General features: G+C 31.7%; 2 protein-coding genes across 3 annotated transcripts; both read left to right on the forward strand.

Annotated features, from left to right (window-relative positions):
* The first annotated feature begins 4483 nt into the window (after positions 1 to 4483).
* Positions 4484 to 7230, forward strand: LOC130671263 (uncharacterized). Of its 2 annotated transcripts, none has more exons than XM_057475043.1 (3): positions 4484 to 4708; positions 4808 to 6671; positions 7036 to 7230. In XM_057475043.1, exons 2-3 carry the CDS (start codon positions 4921 to 4923, stop codon positions 7037 to 7039), a joined length of 1755 nt encoding a protein of 584 aa, XP_057331026.1. In that variant the 5' UTR covers positions 4484 to 4708; positions 4808 to 4920; the 3' UTR covers positions 7040 to 7230. The 2 variants fall into 2 exon arrangements, with proteins under 2 accessions (XP_057331026.1, XP_057331028.1); XM_057475045.1 differs by having other exon boundaries at positions 4808 to 6378; positions 6479 to 7230.
* Positions 7231 to 17319: 10089 nt separating this feature from the next.
* On the forward strand, positions 17320 to 18423 carry LOC130671102 (cyclin-T-like). The gene has a single exon (XM_057474804.1). The coding sequence runs from the start codon at positions 17320 to 17322 to the stop codon at positions 18421 to 18423; it is 1104 nt and encodes a 367-aa protein (XP_057330787.1).
* Positions 18424 to 19255: the final 832 nt, after the last annotated feature.

Raw genomic sequence — 19255 nt, forward strand, 5'->3', positions numbered from 1 at the left:
GATGACTCGAAAATTAAAAAAAAAAATTTTTTTTTTTTTTTACACTGGCTTTACAATTTGTATTTAGATTAGTTTTTTATGAGTTTATCATCGAATTAATCGTGATGTCCAGTTGGGCGGTGACGGGAGTTGAACCCGGATCCTTGGGATGATGAGTCTCGTGTGTTATTTACTGGGCTGCTACTGCTCGTTGGAATCGACTACAATTTGATGATCCATATATGATTTATGCAGTGCTATCTGTAACTAATAGTGACTAGACAACTATAAGATACTGGTGAGGTGAAATTTAGTTTTTGAGCAGCTCCATGTATAGCAAATAATTACTGGACACGCATTAGATACTGGTGAGTTACATTTATATTTTTATGCAGCGCCACCTGTAACTATGAGCGACAAGATAACCATGAGATATGGGCGGGGTGAATTTTATTTTTTATACAGCTCCATCTGTAACTAATGTTAACTAGACAACCATGAGATACTGATGAGTTGCAGTTATATTTTTATGTAGCGCCACCTGTAACTAATAGCGACAAGACAACTATGAGATACTGATGAGGTAAATTTCAGTTTTTGTACAGCTCCATCTGTAACCAATTTTCGTTGGATAACCATGAGATACTGGTGAGTTCCAGTGACATTTTTATGTAGCGTCGTCTATACTTATTTGAGGTTAGGTTGATTTATTGTTATTTACTCAGCTGATGCTTATTAAGCTGAGTATAAATTGGTTACAATATTATTTTACCTTCTAAATAATGGATCGTAAAATTTCGTGAGAAGAAATCCTTTTTTTCTGTCTAGAACAATAAGTATTATCTAGATAAAAACCAATAACAAATCAGTAACTTCTTTTTTTTATAGCACCATCCGTAAATAATGAGTGGTGACCAGCCATGAGTTTACAGTAAGCCATCTGTTGAATTGAAAACTTTTCTATCTATAAATAATCATTTTGAACCAGCTGTGAGGTAATGATTAGTCAGTGTTACATTTATATATAGCGCCATTTGTAAATCATAGATAATAGTCAGCTATCAGTTTGTAGTGAGTCGTCTTTTGACTTAAAAACGACGCCATCTATAAATAATTATTTTGAGCTAGCTGTGAGGTAATGATTAGTCAGCGTAACATTTCTATAGAGCGCCATCTGTAAATCATAGATAATGGCCAGCTATCAGTTTGTAGTGAATCGTCTTTTGACTTGAAAACGACGCCACCTATAAATAATTATTCCGATTCAACTATGATGTAATGATGAGTCAGAATTTCATTCTCGTACAGCGCCATCTGTAAATAATAAATATTGTTCACTCACGAGATATCGGTGAGCTAAAAATATTCTTTTTTGAAACAAAAATTAGCCAACGGTGAGCTCGTTATTAGCTAAATCTGCTAGCTAGTAATGCTGAGCTAGTGACTGGCTCTAAACTCATCTTCATTAGCCAGAATTCTACTCGGGAATACAACTGTCGCTATCCATTGGTTAGTGATAAGCGCAAAATTTTTTTCTCCGTGTAAGTAAATATTGATGACATTGTTTGTGCGTTATTATGATTATCATTTTTTCAATAATTACTTCGTAATTGGAAGCAACCGACTCGATGACAATAAGCAACTGCGATAAATATGACCTTGTCAAACTGTTATCACCACAATTATGTTACGTCCAGCTCCAATGCTAAGCTTTGTAATTTTTTTCAGTATGTTCAATTTTATCTTCTTGTAAAAATTTAGTAGGCGACCAAATTTTACTTCCAACCAAATTCAAACTGATAAGACATAATGTAGTTTTGAGTCCCTTATGAAAAAAACATTTTAAAATATAAAAAAAATATATTTTTTATATATGTTTTTTACATTTCCATAATTATATTTTTTGTGTACTCTAAGATGTATTTTTAATGTAATACATTTAAAATATATAAAATATATACGAAAATGGGCTAAAAGTTAGCTATTTAAAATACGTTTTTTATACATATTTTATATACACTCATGCCATAAATTAAAGGAACAGAAAAATTTTAGAAATTTTTTAGTGATTTTTGCAAGGATGTAACTTCGTGAAAAATAATCGTATCGAAAAAGAAAAAAAGGCGTTTGTAGCTTGAAATCTCTAGTTTTAGCGGATTTCCATCAAATTTTTTTATACCTTCAGCCATTGCCAAAACATGAGAAATAAAAAAAATTTCAATCACAAAAAAACAAGTTGCAATTTTTGTTTTTCTTTGATTTCTTTGACATTTTTTGGAAATTTTTTTTTTTTCTTTGTCTTTTTTTTGCATCTGCTGAGTAACAAACGCAAAAGGGTATAGCCGGATTAATATGGGAATTCTGCCCCCATGGCTTTTTTGACTTAAACTTAGGGGGTCGATTTGGTGTCGAATGAAAATAATTCACCTCAATTTTTAGCTCTTTAACTCAAACGGTATTCGAGAATTTCAAAAAAACCTGTTTTTTCGAAATTATTTTTATTTCTATAGTAAAATTCGGAATTAATCAATGATGATTTTTTTCCTAATTCTTACGAGTCCAAAACATGAAAAAATCATATGATCGTGATTCTCAAACGGAAAGCCGATTTTTAACGGAGAAAATTGGTGGAACAATTCAAAAAAAATTAAAAACTCATTTTTTTCTTAAAATCTTGCGTTTTAACAAACTTATATTTTTTTTTAGTACAAATAAATGCGTAGAAAATTTTTTTTTACCAAAAATATATCTTTGCAAAAGATAAACATAAAAAATCAGTAGCCTACAGTCATTATAAGGGTTATTAATGATTCAAAAGACACTTAAAGGTAATACTTATTAGGGTGTCCCGAAAAAAAAAAAATATATTTTTTTTCAACGTCTTATGAGCTCAAAAGTTACTTTATATTATAAAAAAAATCCTCACCGAATTTCAGCCAGATATCTTTACAATTGAGCTATCAAAAAGGGGGGTCCCTTTTCTCATTTAAAATACACGCGAAAATTTTTCATTTTAGTTTTTCGTTATTAAGACTATGAAAAAATTTTTTTTTTTTCAATTCCGCCTAGTTTAATTTTGTAGGAAATTAAATTCTCTACAAAAAAGTGTTCAAGCATTATATACGTCAAACGAACTGGGACAAAGTCACTGGGTTTCAAAGAACAACAAAAATTTAGTTTCCTTAATGTTAATTTTTTAAAAATTATGTTTCATTTTTATTCCATCAAAAAAATTTTTTTTTTCAAATTTTGACGAGCACATTCATGTAGAAAATTTAATCTCCTACAAAAAGTATCTGATATCATATATACGTCAAATGAATGAGTAAAAAGTTACAGGGCTTGAAATTTCAACGAAAAGTTAAGTTTAAAAAATATTAAATTTTTGAACTTAACTGTCAACGAAAAAGTGAACTTCATTTTTCGTTGACATTTAAAGACCTGTAACTTTTTTCTCATCCACTCGACGTATATAAGATGTTAAATATTTTTTGTAGGAAATTAAATTTCCTACAAGAGCGTGCTTCTCAAAATGTGAAAAAAAAAATTTTGATAGAACAAAAATGAAAAATAATAAAAAATAATTTAACACTGATGAAACTGAATTTTTAGTTGATCTTTGAAGCCCTGAACTTTTTCCCAGTATGTTCAACGTACATAATGTATAAGCACTTTTTGTAGAGAATTTAATTCCCTATAAAATTATACCAGGTGAAATTGGAAAAAAAAATTTTTTTTCATAGTCTTAATAACAAAAAACTAAAATGAAAAATTTTCGCTTGTATTTTAAATGGGAAAAGGGACCCCCCTTTTTGATAGCCCAATTGTAAAGATATCTGGCTGAAATTCGGTGAGGATTTTTTTTATATTATAAAGTAACTTTTGAGCTCATAAGACGTTGAAAAAAAATGTATTTTTTTTTTTCGGTCATTTATTTGTACTAAAAAAAAATATAAGTTTGTTAAAACGCAAGATTTTAAGAAAAAAATGAGTTTTTAATTTTTTTTGAATTGTTCCACCAATTCAAAAAATTCAAAAAAATTCCTGAGTATAGAGGAGTATGAAAGACTTTTTCTGACGAATTTTGGTGAGTGACATATTTCAAAAAGGCTAAAAATAAAAAAGATTATAATTTTCTTTTCTCCGTTAAAAATCGGCTTTCCGTTTGAGAATCACGATCATATGATTTTTTCATGTTTTGGACTCGTAAGAATTAGGAAAAAAATCATCATTGATTAATTCCGAATTTTACTATAAAAATAAAAATAATTTCGAAAAAACAGGTTTTTTTGAAATTCTCGAATACCGTTTGAGTTAAAGAGCTAAAAATTGAGGTGAATTATTTTCATTCGACACCAAATCGACCCCCTAAGTTTAAGTCAAAAAAGCCATGGGGGCAGAATTCCCATATTAATCCGGCTATACCCTTCGAGAAAAGTAAAAAAAAATATCGTTTTTTCATTTTGATTACGATTACACAATTAAGGGGTTAGGGGTAGTCAGAATTTTCAAAAAATCGATTTTTTTTTTTTTGCATTTTCTTAAAGTATAATATTTTAAAAATATTGTGTGAAAATTTGAAGTGAATCCGACAAATTCTTTTCGAGTTATTTAACAATGACCAAAGGACGCTCGGGTGCTACGTGGCATTCGAGAGCAGGTAGCTAGAAACAGCTGCAAGCAACCGACCTTTCGGGTTTCATTGTCATGAATATCTCCCCATTTTAATGTATTTATAATTATATATATATATATATATATATATATATATATATATATATATATATATATATATATATATCCTTCTACATATATTCACAATTTGTAGGTAGTACAAGAACTGAAAAATAATTTTTGGTTGCCAGTATACCTGTAGTCGTTGCACTGATCAGTCGATAGTTTTGTGATAAATTATTTCTCAAGTGAATTAAATTATTAACCATGGGACGTGATTCTAGAAAGGTTTCAAGAGAACTTCGGAGTTCTGAAAAAATTAATAAGTCGCGTTCAGTCAAAAGAAAGAATGTTTTTAATCCGAAAACAGCCGAACGTGATGAAAGTATTCAGAGTACATCTTCTAAAAAATTAAAACAAAACACTGAAGATGATGTACCTGAAGACAGCAGTACTGAATTTCGAATAATAAATTTTATTCAGGTATTCACTGCAATTTCTGCTCTTATAAAATGTAAAAAATGTGATGGAAATGTAGTGTTTCAAACAGCAAGTACACGTGGGCTGGGATTCAAAATTGTAGTTGCATGTAATAACTGTGGAAATGAATATATTCCTTCCTGTTCTTTCGTTGGGCATTCTTATGAAATAAACAGACGTTTCATTTTTGTAATGAGAATACTAGGAATAGGATACGAAGGATTGTGCAAGTTTTGCGGCCTGATGGACATGCCGTCTTTTTTAGATAAATCTACGCATACAATTTTACTGAAACAGATTTTGAATTGTAGTAAAGCCGTCGCAGAAACCTTCATGACGAAAGCTGTGAATGAAGAAAAGCAAGCAATGCCAACAACTGAAAATGAAGATATAAATCATCTAACTGTATCGGGAGATGGAACCTGGCAAAAACGGGGATATACATCGTCATTTGGAGTTTCTTCTATAATTGGCTATTTTACTGGAAAGATTCTTGACATAAACATTAAAAGTGCATATTGTAAGCTATGTGAGTATTGGAAAAAAAAAACAAATACTGTTGAGTTCGAGGAATGGTATCAATCGCATGAAGATGTGTGTTCTGCTAATCATCAAGGGTCTTCTGGGAAAATGGAGGTGGATGCGATGGTCGAAATGTTTTCGTATTCTGAAACTAAATATGGAGTTAAGTATGCCAACTATATTGGTGATGGTGACTCCAAGACCTATTCAGGAATTATAAAATCAGATCCTTACGAAAATACAACTGTAAATAAAAAGGAATGTATAGGGCATGTCCAAAAGCGGATGGGGAGTCGATTACGTACGCTGAAGAGTAAACAAAAAGGTCTTGGTGGTCGAGGTAAGCTCACAGGAAAATTAATAGACAAACTAACTGTGTACTATGGTTTAGCAATACGCCGGCATTGTGATTCTATTGAAAATATGAAATCTGCTATAATGGCAACCTTTTATCACTACGGCTCGAGTGATGAAAAACCGAATCATGATATGTGTCCAAAAGGCGAAGAATCTTGGTGCTCTTACCAGCGCGCTGAAGCAAGAGGAGAGCTTGATACCTTTTCTCACGATTATTCTCCTTTACCTTCTGATGTTTTAAAAGCTATCAAGCCTATATACGAAGATCTTAGTAATGAAAATTTACTTTCAAGATGTGTAGGTGGATTCAATCAGAATAATAATGAAAGCTTTAACCAACTAGTATGGAAAATATGCCCAAAAACGGTAAATACTAGTTTTACCATCGTACAAATAGCTGCATACGTTGCTATGTGTATATTTAATGAGGGTATAAATTCATTATTAGTCTTGATGAATACACTAGGACTTAATTGTGGGCCTAATTCTCATCGGTATGCAGAAAGAATGGATGCTGCACGTATCAAAGTAGCAGATAAGCGCGCTAATGATAACACCCGAGAAGGTCGATTGCAACGTAGGCACCAGCAAATCGATATTTTGGAAGCTGCTATGTCGGCTGAAGAGCTATTATATGGTCCAGGAATAGATGACTCAGTGTAAGTTATTAAATAATTCTTATAATTCGACATAAATCCATAGCAAAACTTTAAATGCGTTTTTCTCAAAACTATGTTTTCTGAACTGGTGATCACTGTAACTTAAAAACTGCTCGGTAGATTTCAATAAAATTTATTGTACTTTTGAAATACATTAAAAACTCGTGCCTGATCGAAGGATTTTTTTTTTTTTTCAAAATTTCGATTTTTTTTTAACAATAAACTGTCGGTTTTTTTCTCGAAAATTTGAAAAAAATTTCCTGAGGCCGCCATTTTGTTAATTTCGAAAAAAAAAAAAAAAGCTTCGATCAGGCACAAGATTATCTATTAATAAAACTAATTTTTCTTGTCCGATTGATTTTAGATGAATCTCCAAGGACTTATGATGATCACCGCAAAGGACTTCGGGAGGAACGGGCTCTACAAAAACAGCGATAACTTTTTGAATTATTAATTTTTTTTTTTGAAATTTTCGTGAAGTCAAATCGAAACGTGTTCTAATAAAGCTATGTTTTTATTTTTGTCAAATAAAGTAATTAACTACAAAAAAAAAATTATTGAAAATCATCATTTTTTCATACCCCTGAGTACCCCTAACCCCTTAAAGGAACAAAATTTTTTTCTTTAATTGTTTTCCAAAACGTAATCAATCCACCCCGAATAACGGCTTGATGGATCAATTTACAAATTTGCAGGGTCATTAAGGGAGATAGCCACTGTGAAATTTAAAAAAAAAAATTTTTTTTTTTTTTTATTAAATCAAAGTGTATATGTTCAAAAATATGCATCTAAAGTTTTATATTAAAATCCCGAATATTTTTCAAGTTATAACCTGTGACGAGTCACAAAAATTTTAAAGTTTTAATTTTAATTTCAATTTTTAATTTTTAATTTTAATTTTTAATTTTAATTTTAATTTTTAATTTTAATTTTTAATTTTCATTTTTAACTTTGATTTTTTTTTAATTTAAAAATAAAAATTACACAGAATAAATACGTAAGAGCAAGTGAGAAGGGAAGAAAAAAAAAAGAAAAGAAATAAAATTCGTGGAAGAGAATTAAATTCTCGGAAGCGAATATCGGGTGAAAGAAGAGAAGAAGAAGAGAGAGACAGCGTCAAGAAAGAGAGAGAGAGAGAATGGGCGATTGCACGCAATTTAGCAGCGGTAGTTCCGAGTGCCGCCGCTAGGCGGAAAAGGGCGCTGATCGCTGTTCGCTCGAGGACGGGATACCTAAAATATTTAAAAGCGATTCAAATATACACTGAAATCAGATCAGCTCACTACCGGACAATATCTTGTAGAGAGTAAAAGTACCTTAAGGGAAAAATACTCGGGAGCTGAAATTGAACGCATTAAAGCTGGAAGAAATTCCAGCTGCAGCAGAAGAAGAAGCAGCGGAGCAGTAGCAGCATTACACAGTATACAGGCGTTATACTGGCAGCGGAGCAGTAGCAGCATTTCACAGTATACAGGGGTATACTGGCAGCAAAAAAGCAGTCTTACACAGTATACAGGCGGTATACTGGCAGCGGAGCAGTAGCAGCATTTCACAGTATACGGGGTATACTGGCAGCGGAGCAGTAGCAGTCTTACACAGTATACGAGGTATACTGGCAGCGTAGCAGAGCAGTCCTACACAGTATCAGGGGTATACTGGCAGCAGAGCAGAGCAGTATTACACAGTATACGAGGTATACTGGCAGCGGTAGCAGAGCAGTCTTACACAGTATACGAGGTATACTGGCAGCGTAGCAGAGCAGTCCTACACAGTATCAGGGGTATACTGGCAGCAGTAGCAGAGCAGTCTTACACAGTATACGAGGTATACTGGCAGCGGAGCAGTAGCAGTCATACACAGTATACGGGGTATACTGGCAGCGGAACAGTAGCAACCATACACAGTATACGAGGTATACTGGCAGCAAAGCAGAGCCAATACGCAGTATACGGGGTATACTGGCAGCAAAGCAGAGCGGTCTTACACAGTATACAGGGGTATACTGGCAGCAGTAGCAGAGCAATCAGACACAGTATACGGGGTATACTGACGGCAGCAGTAGCAGTACACAGTATACGACGCCGAAACGGGGCAAGGTGACCACATCGGTGATTGATGCAGTATTCAAGGAACACCTGTATACCAGAACAAGCAGTCCGGAGGCAATTTAACAGCGGTGGAGAGTGCTGGGTCCAATCAGCAACCGAGGAACCAAAGGGCGGTGGGATAGTCGCGATTCTACACACTCACTACTTTCCTGGAGCCACCGTACGAAGGATATTCTTTAGTGGAGGTTGCTGCGACATACAGGAGTCCACAGACGGTTCCATAGAAGGCCAGGCAGTCCCATGCAACACAGTACAACGGCACTTTTTCAGTGGAGGAGGCTACAGAGTTCGGGTAGAAATTGAAAAGGACACGGAGCCAGAGTTAAAAGCGGGCAAGCTGCAGCCAAGCCCCCGAGTCACTACTGAACAGCGATCCGGAGCGGGAATACGGCAGAGGCGAGACAGACCACGGATTCTTGCCCCAAAACCAGTGACGCAGAGTGGCGAGAACCAACAACAGCCCAGCAGAAGAGCCAGACCTGTCAATAGTCAAGTTGAGATACAGTGGGAGTACCCGTACGTGACTGTAATCTCAGAGAAGTTCCTTAGCGGTGGCGTATATCAGGTCCAGCAGAAACAGTCAAGCAACACCCATACAGCAGCCTATTGCAGAGTAGCAGCCAGCCACTAGAGGGAATCCACTACCAAATATAACTTTTCAAAATAAATTACTTTTTTTTCTTTTTTTCTTTTCATGTACTTAGTTAATAAGTCATTTTCAATAAATAATTATATATATATATCTTAAAAAAGGGTCTTCTGGTCAAATTAATTTTTAGTAATAGTAACGTCACCACCCTGATATCCTATCCTTAAGAATCCTGGCAATCCGGCGAGCCAATCCACAATAGGGTTAAGGGTTAGATTAAGAATTAATTTTAATTAATTTAAGTAGGCAGTAAGTTGAAACGTTACAAACCATTTTTGTGACAGCGCGTCAACTGACCGTTGCATCGAATAAAAACTTTAAACGCATTTTTCTCGAAACTACTTTTTTTGAACTGGTGGCATCTGTAATTTGCATAAATATGAACCGATTCGCAACTTTTTTTTTTGCCGTATTCGTCTATTCAGTAGCTAAAGTTGCACGTAGGGGATTTTGAAAATTTTGATTTTTAAGATTTTTTAGGGCTGTTTGAATCCAAAAAAACGAGAAAAAATAACGAAAAAATTTTTAATATGTCGCCATTTTTTTTCAAATCCAAATTTTCAAAATCCCCTATGGGCAACGATAACCACATGCATACAGATTACAACGCCGTTTGGTTTTTTTGTTTCTGATAATCCGTTTTTGAGTTAGAGATGACACCATGGTGGGGGAAATTTTTTTGTTGCTCCACAAAAATGCTTATAACTTTGTAACAACATGATATTTTTTAATGAAAATTTAGGAGAATTATCTTCAATGTATACTTTAGAAAACAAAAAAAACCCGATCCCCAAATTCCTTTATTATTCCAGTCAAAAAAATTCCCGAAAATCACCTATTTTTTCGATCCTCACAGTGGCTATCCCCTTTAAGCTTAAAACGTATCTGGCAACATTATTTTTTTCATCAATATTTGCAGAGTAGCGGTTGATTTACTAACAAACCAAAAAAAGTCATTTTTTTGTACTTACTTCTAATGGATGTTAAAAATAAAAAAATTTTATTTTTTTTCAAAAAATGAAGAATAGATCTTGTAGAGAATTTATTCAAGTTTTTAACCCCGCCCTTCAATTTACTGTGCGATCATTAGTATCTGAAATATCAATGATCAAACCCAAAAGGATCATTTTTCGTTTGAAGGCTGATATCTCAGCGACGAGTTATCGTACGAATCTAAAATAAAATGCAAATGAAAGCTGATTGAATGCGCTAACCGACATATGCATTGGTTTAGCTGAAAAATATATTTTTTATATGTTTGAAATATATTTTTTTAATGATTTTATACATGTGTTTTTTATATGTTCTAAGATATATTGTTAATATATTAAAAATATATATGAAAATCGGTCAAAATTTATCTATTTAAAATATATTTGTATACATGTTTCATATATATATCTTATTTTATATATTGTTTATGTATTTTTTTTATATGGAAAATATATTTTTTTTATATTTTAACATGTTTTTTTTATAAGGGACTCTAAACTACATTGTGTCTTATCAGTTTGAATTTGTTTGAAAGTAAAATTTGGTCGCCTACTAAATTTTTACAAGAAGATAAAATTGAACATACTGAAAAAAATTACAAAGCTTAGCATTGGAGCTGGACGTAACATAATTGTGGTGATAACAGTTTGACAAGGTCATATTTATCGCAGTTGCTTATTGTCATCGAGTCGGTTGCTTCCAATTACGAAGTAATTATTGAAAAAATGATAATCATGATAACGCACAAACAATGTCATCAATATTTACTTACACGGAGAAAAAAACATTGCGCTTATCGCTAACCAATGTGAGCCAGCCCCAAAACTTCCCGCTGTTTCCGAGCTCAAGGAGCTCGAAAACATTGTTGTGCATGCATTTTCAAGCTCGAAATATAAACGAGCACGAAAACATTATTGTGAGTACATGTTCGAACTCTTCGAGCTCGAAAATACTTTTGTATGCCATTGTTTTCGAAGAAAACCGTGTTTTAGAACTTCTTTCTCCCACGATAACTCGCAAACGAATTAACCGATTGAGACGTTTGAGGTGGCAATCGACGTATTTTGTCGAGTTCTAAAGCTGATCAGATTTTGGAATTGATTTATGTGGTCGTTTTTGAGATATTTCAAAAAAACTAAAAAAAAAATTTTCTTTATTTTTTTCGACAATGCACTGAAAAAAAGATTTATTTGAGCCAACTAAGATTTATTTGAGCCAAAGATATCGTATATTTGGATATGGCCAAATAAATATTTAATTGTGAGAAAGATATAATGTATTCGAGTAGTTTAATTGCGTGAAATAAGTGATTTATTTGTGATAAAGAAATGATCCAATTGCTACAAATAAATAAGGGCTTCAAATATATGTATAGTATCGCCAAATTTTAGGTTATTTGTCACAAATTTAATATCTTTACCACAAATATATCAATTACTTACCACAAATAAATTATATATTTCCGTCAAATTATAAAATTATTTGAATCAACTGTCATATTTTGTTGTACCAAATATATTTATTTGTCATTAAGAAATATTAAAAAAAAAAGCCACAAATGAATTGATTTATTTGGGACAAATATTTCTTTTTTTTCAGTGTGGTTTCTCTTAAACGAATAAACTGATTTCGATGGTTGAGGTGGCATTCAACGCGGCTTATAAAGCTTTAGAGCCCAGTCGATTTTGGAATCAATCCATCAAGCACATTAAAAGTTATCAAAAAAAATAATTTTTGAAAAAATTTTATTTTTGGAATATCTCTCAACAAGCACAACCGATCAAGCTCAATTTCTCACAGCTTGAAGATATTGACAAGCCGCGTCGAATGACACCTTAAAGTTCAAAATCGGTTCATCTGTTCAAAAGATACAGGTATTTACATACATACGTACGTACGTACATACATACATACATACATACATACATACACTTAGACATCATCTTGAAATTAGTCAGAATATTCCTAGGACCTCAAAACGTCGACATCTGATAAAAATTCGATTTTTGTAAATCGGACCGAAACCAATAACTTCCCGAATTTTTGAAAATTTACAATTTTCTTATCGGGAAGTTAAAAAAATAAAATTGGATCAGATACTCATTTAGTGCGAGGCTGACCAAAAAAAACAGCTTTATTAACTGGCCTATAGAACTTCTAAGGACATAAAGACATAAAACTAAGTTTTCGGGTTATAAGTCACCGAGTAAATGTAACTAGATTTACGCAGCTAAGTTAGTGAAAATATCTATTATGATAGATGATGTTATTTTAAAAGAGTGGTGACGAATAGTATTGGAATTATTCAATCATGAAAAAATCAGATGCGAAGTATAGAAATTTAAGACTCATACATGATTAGAGATAATATATTATATGGTGACACGACCGATGATCCGAGGACAACTGATCCGCGACAATTGATCCTTGCGACGATTGATCCATCGATAAAATGCGTGTAACATGAAAAATCCTCGGATCATTTGTTACGTAACCATATTATATATATTACTAGAGAAGTATAAAAAATCTTAGTAATGTTTACTTGAAAATATCAACTATTTAATCAGGCCTATTGAAGTTTATTAAATACTTAAAGCAAAGTTAAATTTCCTCTCGGAAAAAGTATTGAATATTTGTGAATTTTTGTCTTGGGAACATTGATGTACTTTAGTATTTTGTTAATTTTACTGCGAAGCAAGGCGCATTTCTTACATCATACGTATATTATGCCATTTGTCCGTTCGGTTTTTTTTTTTTTTATTTTATAAAATTACTTCGTTGCTGCAAATATTTGTTTCGATTGCGGAAAAGTAAAATTACCTAGCAATTAACTTACACGATAAGAAATGGAAAAACATGTAATAGCAATAATTCAAGATATAAGTTTGAGTTCCCTTGGGGAAAAATTTCTCTGTAGGAACTGAAAATAATTATTTATAAGTCTGAATCACAGTTCTTAAATTTTTACTTTTTCTTAAAAAGTTTGAAAAAGTCTTATAAACTCGGAATAACTTTTAATTTGACGTATAAAGTCAGAGTAATTCCAAGATTTCGGACTCTTTCAGAAGAGTTATTCTGAGTTAATAGAACTCTCAGTAGAAAATTTCTGCAGCTGTCAAAAGAGTCATTTAGAGTTTTTTAGAAAAATAATTGATTTCCTTAACACATATTTTTTTTTGTACTTTAACAAAAATTGTTCAAGAAAACATTAATGTCATAGTGTAATACAGGATATCCCTATATTACTATCAAAGATGGATTATCACCTCTCTGCTAACATTCAGCGGGTAAAGCGTTCTCTGAATGCTTCAAGATCTGAATTTATAACTTCTGAAATAAGTATCTTATCAGGGACACTACAAAAGGTGGGCGCGATCTAGTGGTGAGCACTGAACTACTCCCGCTGCTGCTCCCTAGCGTCATAACTTTTTAAATCAATAATCATTAGGATTAAATATATATTTATTAATCTCAAACAAATATATATATATATTAGCCCGGTTCAAAAAAATCGACTATTTTTTTTTTTCAAAACCCGTAGTGAAATATCTTCCTAGTCATGAAAAAAGAAGCCTGTGAAAACGGGAGCTCTTAATATCAATTTTGAAAGGTCGCTCATCGTAAATTTCTATTTTACGTTTAACTAACATGGAAAAAAAAATTTTTTTAATTTGGAATTTTACAACTCAATTTGGAATTAACATGTCGGGGTGAGAGATACATATTTTTAAAGGAAATTGAATGCTCTGAATAAATTGTCTCTTATGTTTTTTCTCTAAGTCTACTCCTTTAAAAGTTATTCGTGTTTAAAGTTCAACATGTAATAATTTAACCTCTTTTTCTTAATTTTTCTTAAATATTTCATAATTATTATTGAAAAAAAAAAAATTTGTCTTAAAATATGAAATTATCAAGTTTAACGTCGTTGACAAAGTAGATCTTTATTGTTCTACTATGAGGAATAAATGACCAACCGGTAAAAAAGTGCACAACATTTTCTACTAACCACAGTTGGTCGTTTCTCCGAAAAATTATGTACATACAATTCAAATATTTTTTTAACTTCAAAGAGAGAATTAATTGCAGATTTTTTAAATTGAAAAGTCATTTATTCCTCATAGTAGAACAATAAAGATCTACTTTGTCAACGACGTTAAACTTGATAATTTCACATTTTAAGACAAATTTTTTTTTTCAATAATAATCATGAAATATTTAAGAAAAATTAAGAAAAAAAGGTCAAATTAATTACATGTTGAATTTTTAACTCGAATAACTTTTAAAGGAGTAGACTTAGAGAAAAAACATAAGAGACAATTTATTCAGAGCATTCAATTTCCTTTAAAAATATGTATCTCTCACCCCGACATGTTAATTCCAAATTGAGTTGTAAAATTCCAAATTTAAAAAATTTTTTTTTCCATGTTATTTAAACGTAAAATAGAAATTTATGATGAGCGATCTTTCAAAATTGATATTAAGAGCTCCCGTTCTCACAGGCTTCTTTTTTCATGACTAGGAAGATATTTCACTATAAAAATATGTACTAGTCAATTCGGTCTATTGATTTGTTCACGAGTTAAAAACACTCAAAGTTAAAAAAAAAATTTCCCGTGTTATTTAAATGGGAAATCGAATTTTTTTATGAGCTAAGCCGCTATTGGACTTAAACCCTTTAGCCCAGCGGCATAATTTTTTATTTTCTATATACTACCAGATTTTCTGGTATATCAGTAAAAATAAAATATAGCCTTAAAATGACACACCCTAATATATATATATATTTATTCTAAATGGATATATTTTTTTGTGTCTAAGTAATATTTATTAGAGTTGATATAATAATATGTTGCTTGAATATTTGGGATTGTTGGCACCGTAAAATAATTTAGTTGTCTATTAAATAAATATTTTCTTAACTTAACCAAATGATTTTATTATCTTAGAGAGAGAATTATTAATGTCAACCAAATAGAGTCTATTAAATCATTTATTAAAAATGAGAGAATAGATCATGTCAACGTAATAAAATTTAGTTGTCCCAAATCAATTTTAGTTTAACAGAATTTAACAAAACAGATTTAATTGCCGAAGAGGAATTTTTTTTGTGTATTAAAACTTCCTGTAGAAAATTTGTGCAGCTGTGAAAAGTGTTATTTGGAGTTTTTTATATTTATTAAAATTAAAAAAAAATATTCATGTTATTTTTTCTTAACTGTTGATTAATTATGATTTTTAAATTTTAAAAAATTTTAAAATAGTATGAGTGTTTAAACCCATGAGTGGAATTGTCAAAAAAATTTTATAAATTTGATGAAAAAAAAAAAATATAAGACTTTTAAAAAATTTGGAAAATCCAAAAGTGCACACCTCGAACGCTCATGTTACAATGAAAGATATAAATGATTAATTTTCTTTTTAATTACAAAATTTTTTAATAAATATCTAGAAAGAAATTCGTCCTTTGCTTTTTAATTTAGTTAATTCTATGACAGTTGGTAATAAAAAAATGAAAAAAAAAAATAGTATATTTTACACCTCGGGCAGTAAAGTAAGAAATGTCTCAGATCTCATGTAATTGTTGGCCGAGGCGAAGCCGAGGTCAACAAACATGTGATCTGAGGCTTTCTTATTTACTGCTCAAGGTGTAAATACTATTTTTCGCCTCGACGGAGGCGAAAAGCGGAAACTTCGTTTCGCACAGCGGGAGAAAAGTTGACGCTTTTCGCCCGGAGGGGTGAAAAAGTATTTGATGGTAAAGTAGAACCTTATGATATCAGCAAAGTTCGATGATGAAAAAAAAAATTCCCGATAAAATAAAAAAATGGCTGCAGTGTGTGTTTGTTTACATGGAATAGTGCCGGTTTTAACAGAAATGATTTATTTAAAAAAAAACGAGAGGGTCTACAGTAGTGATATTCGAAAAGAACCTTCTTTGCATAATTCTGAAGACAGTGAAAAAAAAAATAAAGTCATTTCGTCAAGCTGTCACGGAATATCCGTGCCACAGACTTTTTTTGGACTACAGACTAACTGACGTCCACGATACATATTTTTTATTGAACTTTTTTTCATTATAATACGTATCGGACAACTTAATGAAAGTATCAGTCTTATTAATTAGTGTTTCCTCTTTAGGTTGATGGGCTTTTTATAACGTGTGAGTGTGACATAAAAATAATATATACAGTTTAATGAGGAAAAGTCAAGTGACCTTGACAGGTCCGTTATAAAGCACAACCTCGCCGCTTCGCGTTCGAGGCGTGCAATTAATTTTTCCTGTATAGACAATAAATTTTAATATTCATTTTATAATTATTTACGTTTGAATTGTAAATGAAAGAATTATTATTCAGAATGATACTATTTACTGATGACCGTCATTATGTTATTTGTCGCCTCTTAATGTACACAGGTAATTTATTCCCGTATACTTTAATTTTCAGAAAATTTTAAATCCACTATTTGAGACTCCGGCATAAATATTTAATGATAAACTTAATTATTTGCCATTTGGTCTTTCACAGGAATAGTAATTACGTTCACACGTGAATATGCAGACCTTAATGACCATAATATTTTGAGTCATAAGTCTAATTACCTTTTCCTAATTACCTCAGGTACATTTCTTCAGCCCCAAACTATTACTTTTTAATTACCCCCATACCCATTGTCGTGACAATTTCTTTTGTTATAAAATCCCTTAAATTTCAGTGTCTTGTCAATATTTCCTCACTTTATTCTTGAACTCCATACCCAACAGTTCGTCTGAGAATATTTTAAAAGTTACGGAAAAGAACAAAATTGTGTTATTTCAAAGTGCATAAGCTGTTCCAGTGTAAAGTAAGAAAGTTTCCAGTGAAGTTAAATTGACAGTGAAAAATCGTGAACAAAAATGGCTCAAAAGTGGTATTTCAACAAAGAAGAGTTGAAGAACTCTCCAAGTTCCAAGGATGGCATCAGCGCGGAGAAAGAGCTAGATCATAAACAACAAGCCGCTTACCTAATAACTGATTTGGGCAAGCGGCTAAAATTGTCAGAAGTCTGTGTACATACTGCCATTGTGTACATGCACAGATTCTTTATTCACCATTCATTAGCCAAGTTTCACCGGTATGAAATTGCCACGGCGGCGATTTTTCTGGCGGCAAAGGTGGAAGAAGAGCCACAAAAATCGCAGGCGGTCATCAGCGCTCTTCATGTCTGCCTAAACAAATACGAAGTTTACCAACTGGACACTACTTTTGCCGAGAACCAGGAGAAGGTCAAGGCACTAACTTCAAATGAGCAACTTCTTCTGGCAACACTTGGATTTAAGATGGGGGTTAGTCACCCTCATCATTACATCAAGAAATTCTGTGAAGAAATAAAAGCTTGCAAGGAATTATGCAAGATTTTTCTGCAGATGGCTAATTATACATTACAGATGACATCAATGTGCCTGAAATATAAACCGGCAGTTGTGGCGTCATTCTGTATTTATTTCACCATCCAATCGTCGCAGTGGAAGATTCCTCAAGTCATAGACGGGAATCTTTGGTTTTGGCTACTCGATACTAAAGTGACGTTCGATTTGCTGATTAAGATGGACAGGGAGTTCAAAGCGGTTTTAGATAAAATGTCACCCAGAATAAAAAACCGGGTGATGGGATTATTTAAAAATCCATCGGTCAAAGTGAGTGCAGTGAATCGGATAGCGACGACCCCCAGTTCATCGGATCCAGAAAATTTTTCCGGTAACCCTGAAGTCGAGAAACCAAGGACTCGACGAAAAATCAGCTATCACGAGTATCGTGATAGACTGATGAAGAAAAAATCTGAGTCAGATGGGTCATCGACTTCTTCACCTCCTGATGGAGAAGTTCAGGATAATTCCATTGGAAGTACCTGGCAACTTGTACCCTCAACTGTAGCGGATCTGGACCACAGCCGTAAGCGTCAAAATAATTACGACATGGGCAGTATTTTGTGTTCTGCTAAAAGACGTAAGTTTTTGTAGTTTTAATAATTTTTTAATTGTTTGTACATAATTATTTATCATCCAGTTATTTTTTATAGTAAAATATTATTGTAGGTTTTATTATTTTCATAAATTAAATATTAAGTATTTCATGTAAATAGTAAATAGTGAAATAGTAAATTATATTTTAAAAATTTACTTTTTATTTAATAAGTTTAATATATTTTTTGTGAAAAATTAAATATTAATGTAATTAAAGTTAATGATAATGCACCATAGACTTAATCATGTCTTTTGAAAAATAAAATATTAATAAAACGAAATCCTCTTTTTGTTTTGATTTTAATATAATTAATTATTTTATATAAGTAATTTTATTTTAAGAGTAATAATTAATTTTTATGACAGTAAAGTTAGCGAACATCTGACAATTTTTAAAACTTTGAAATAATAAATTAAAATGTTTACAAAATAAAAAAAAAAAATTCATATTTAGACAATTCGAAATTCAGTAGATGCATTTTTTAAAAATTTCATTACTTTAATTATATAATTTTTTTAGATGTAATTAAAAAATTGTCGGATGTCTACTACACTTACACTTAGTTAATTTTTCCAAATTAAATTTTTATAAAATTTTTTAATGAATGCAGAATAAAAATCAAAAATTTAATTCAAAATATCACTTCCTAATTTTAAAAAATAAAAATTATCTTCGAATAAAAAATTAAAAAAAAATATATGATCCTGAAGTTAGCGGACAATTAAAAATTCTCAAATGTATTTTTCTAGAATTTAATTAAAAAAAAAAATAATTGCACATATATAAAATTTAAAAAAATTTAGAAAATCCAAAAGTGCACGCCTCGAA

This window comes from Microplitis mediator, chromosome 7 (genome assembly GCF_029852145.1).
Source record: "Microplitis mediator isolate UGA2020A chromosome 7, iyMicMedi2.1, whole genome shotgun sequence".
In the NCBI taxonomy this organism is placed as follows: domain Eukaryota; kingdom Metazoa; phylum Arthropoda; class Insecta; order Hymenoptera; family Braconidae; genus Microplitis; species Microplitis mediator.

Coding starts and splice junctions, on each gene's coding strand:
- LOC130671263 (XM_057475043.1), top strand. CDS start 4,921: ATGGGACGTGATTCTAGAAAGGTTTCAAGAGAACTTCGGAGTTCTGAA.
- LOC130671102 (XM_057474804.1), top strand. CDS start 17,320: ATGGCTCAAAAGTGGTATTTCAACAAAGAAGAGTTGAAGAACTCTCCA.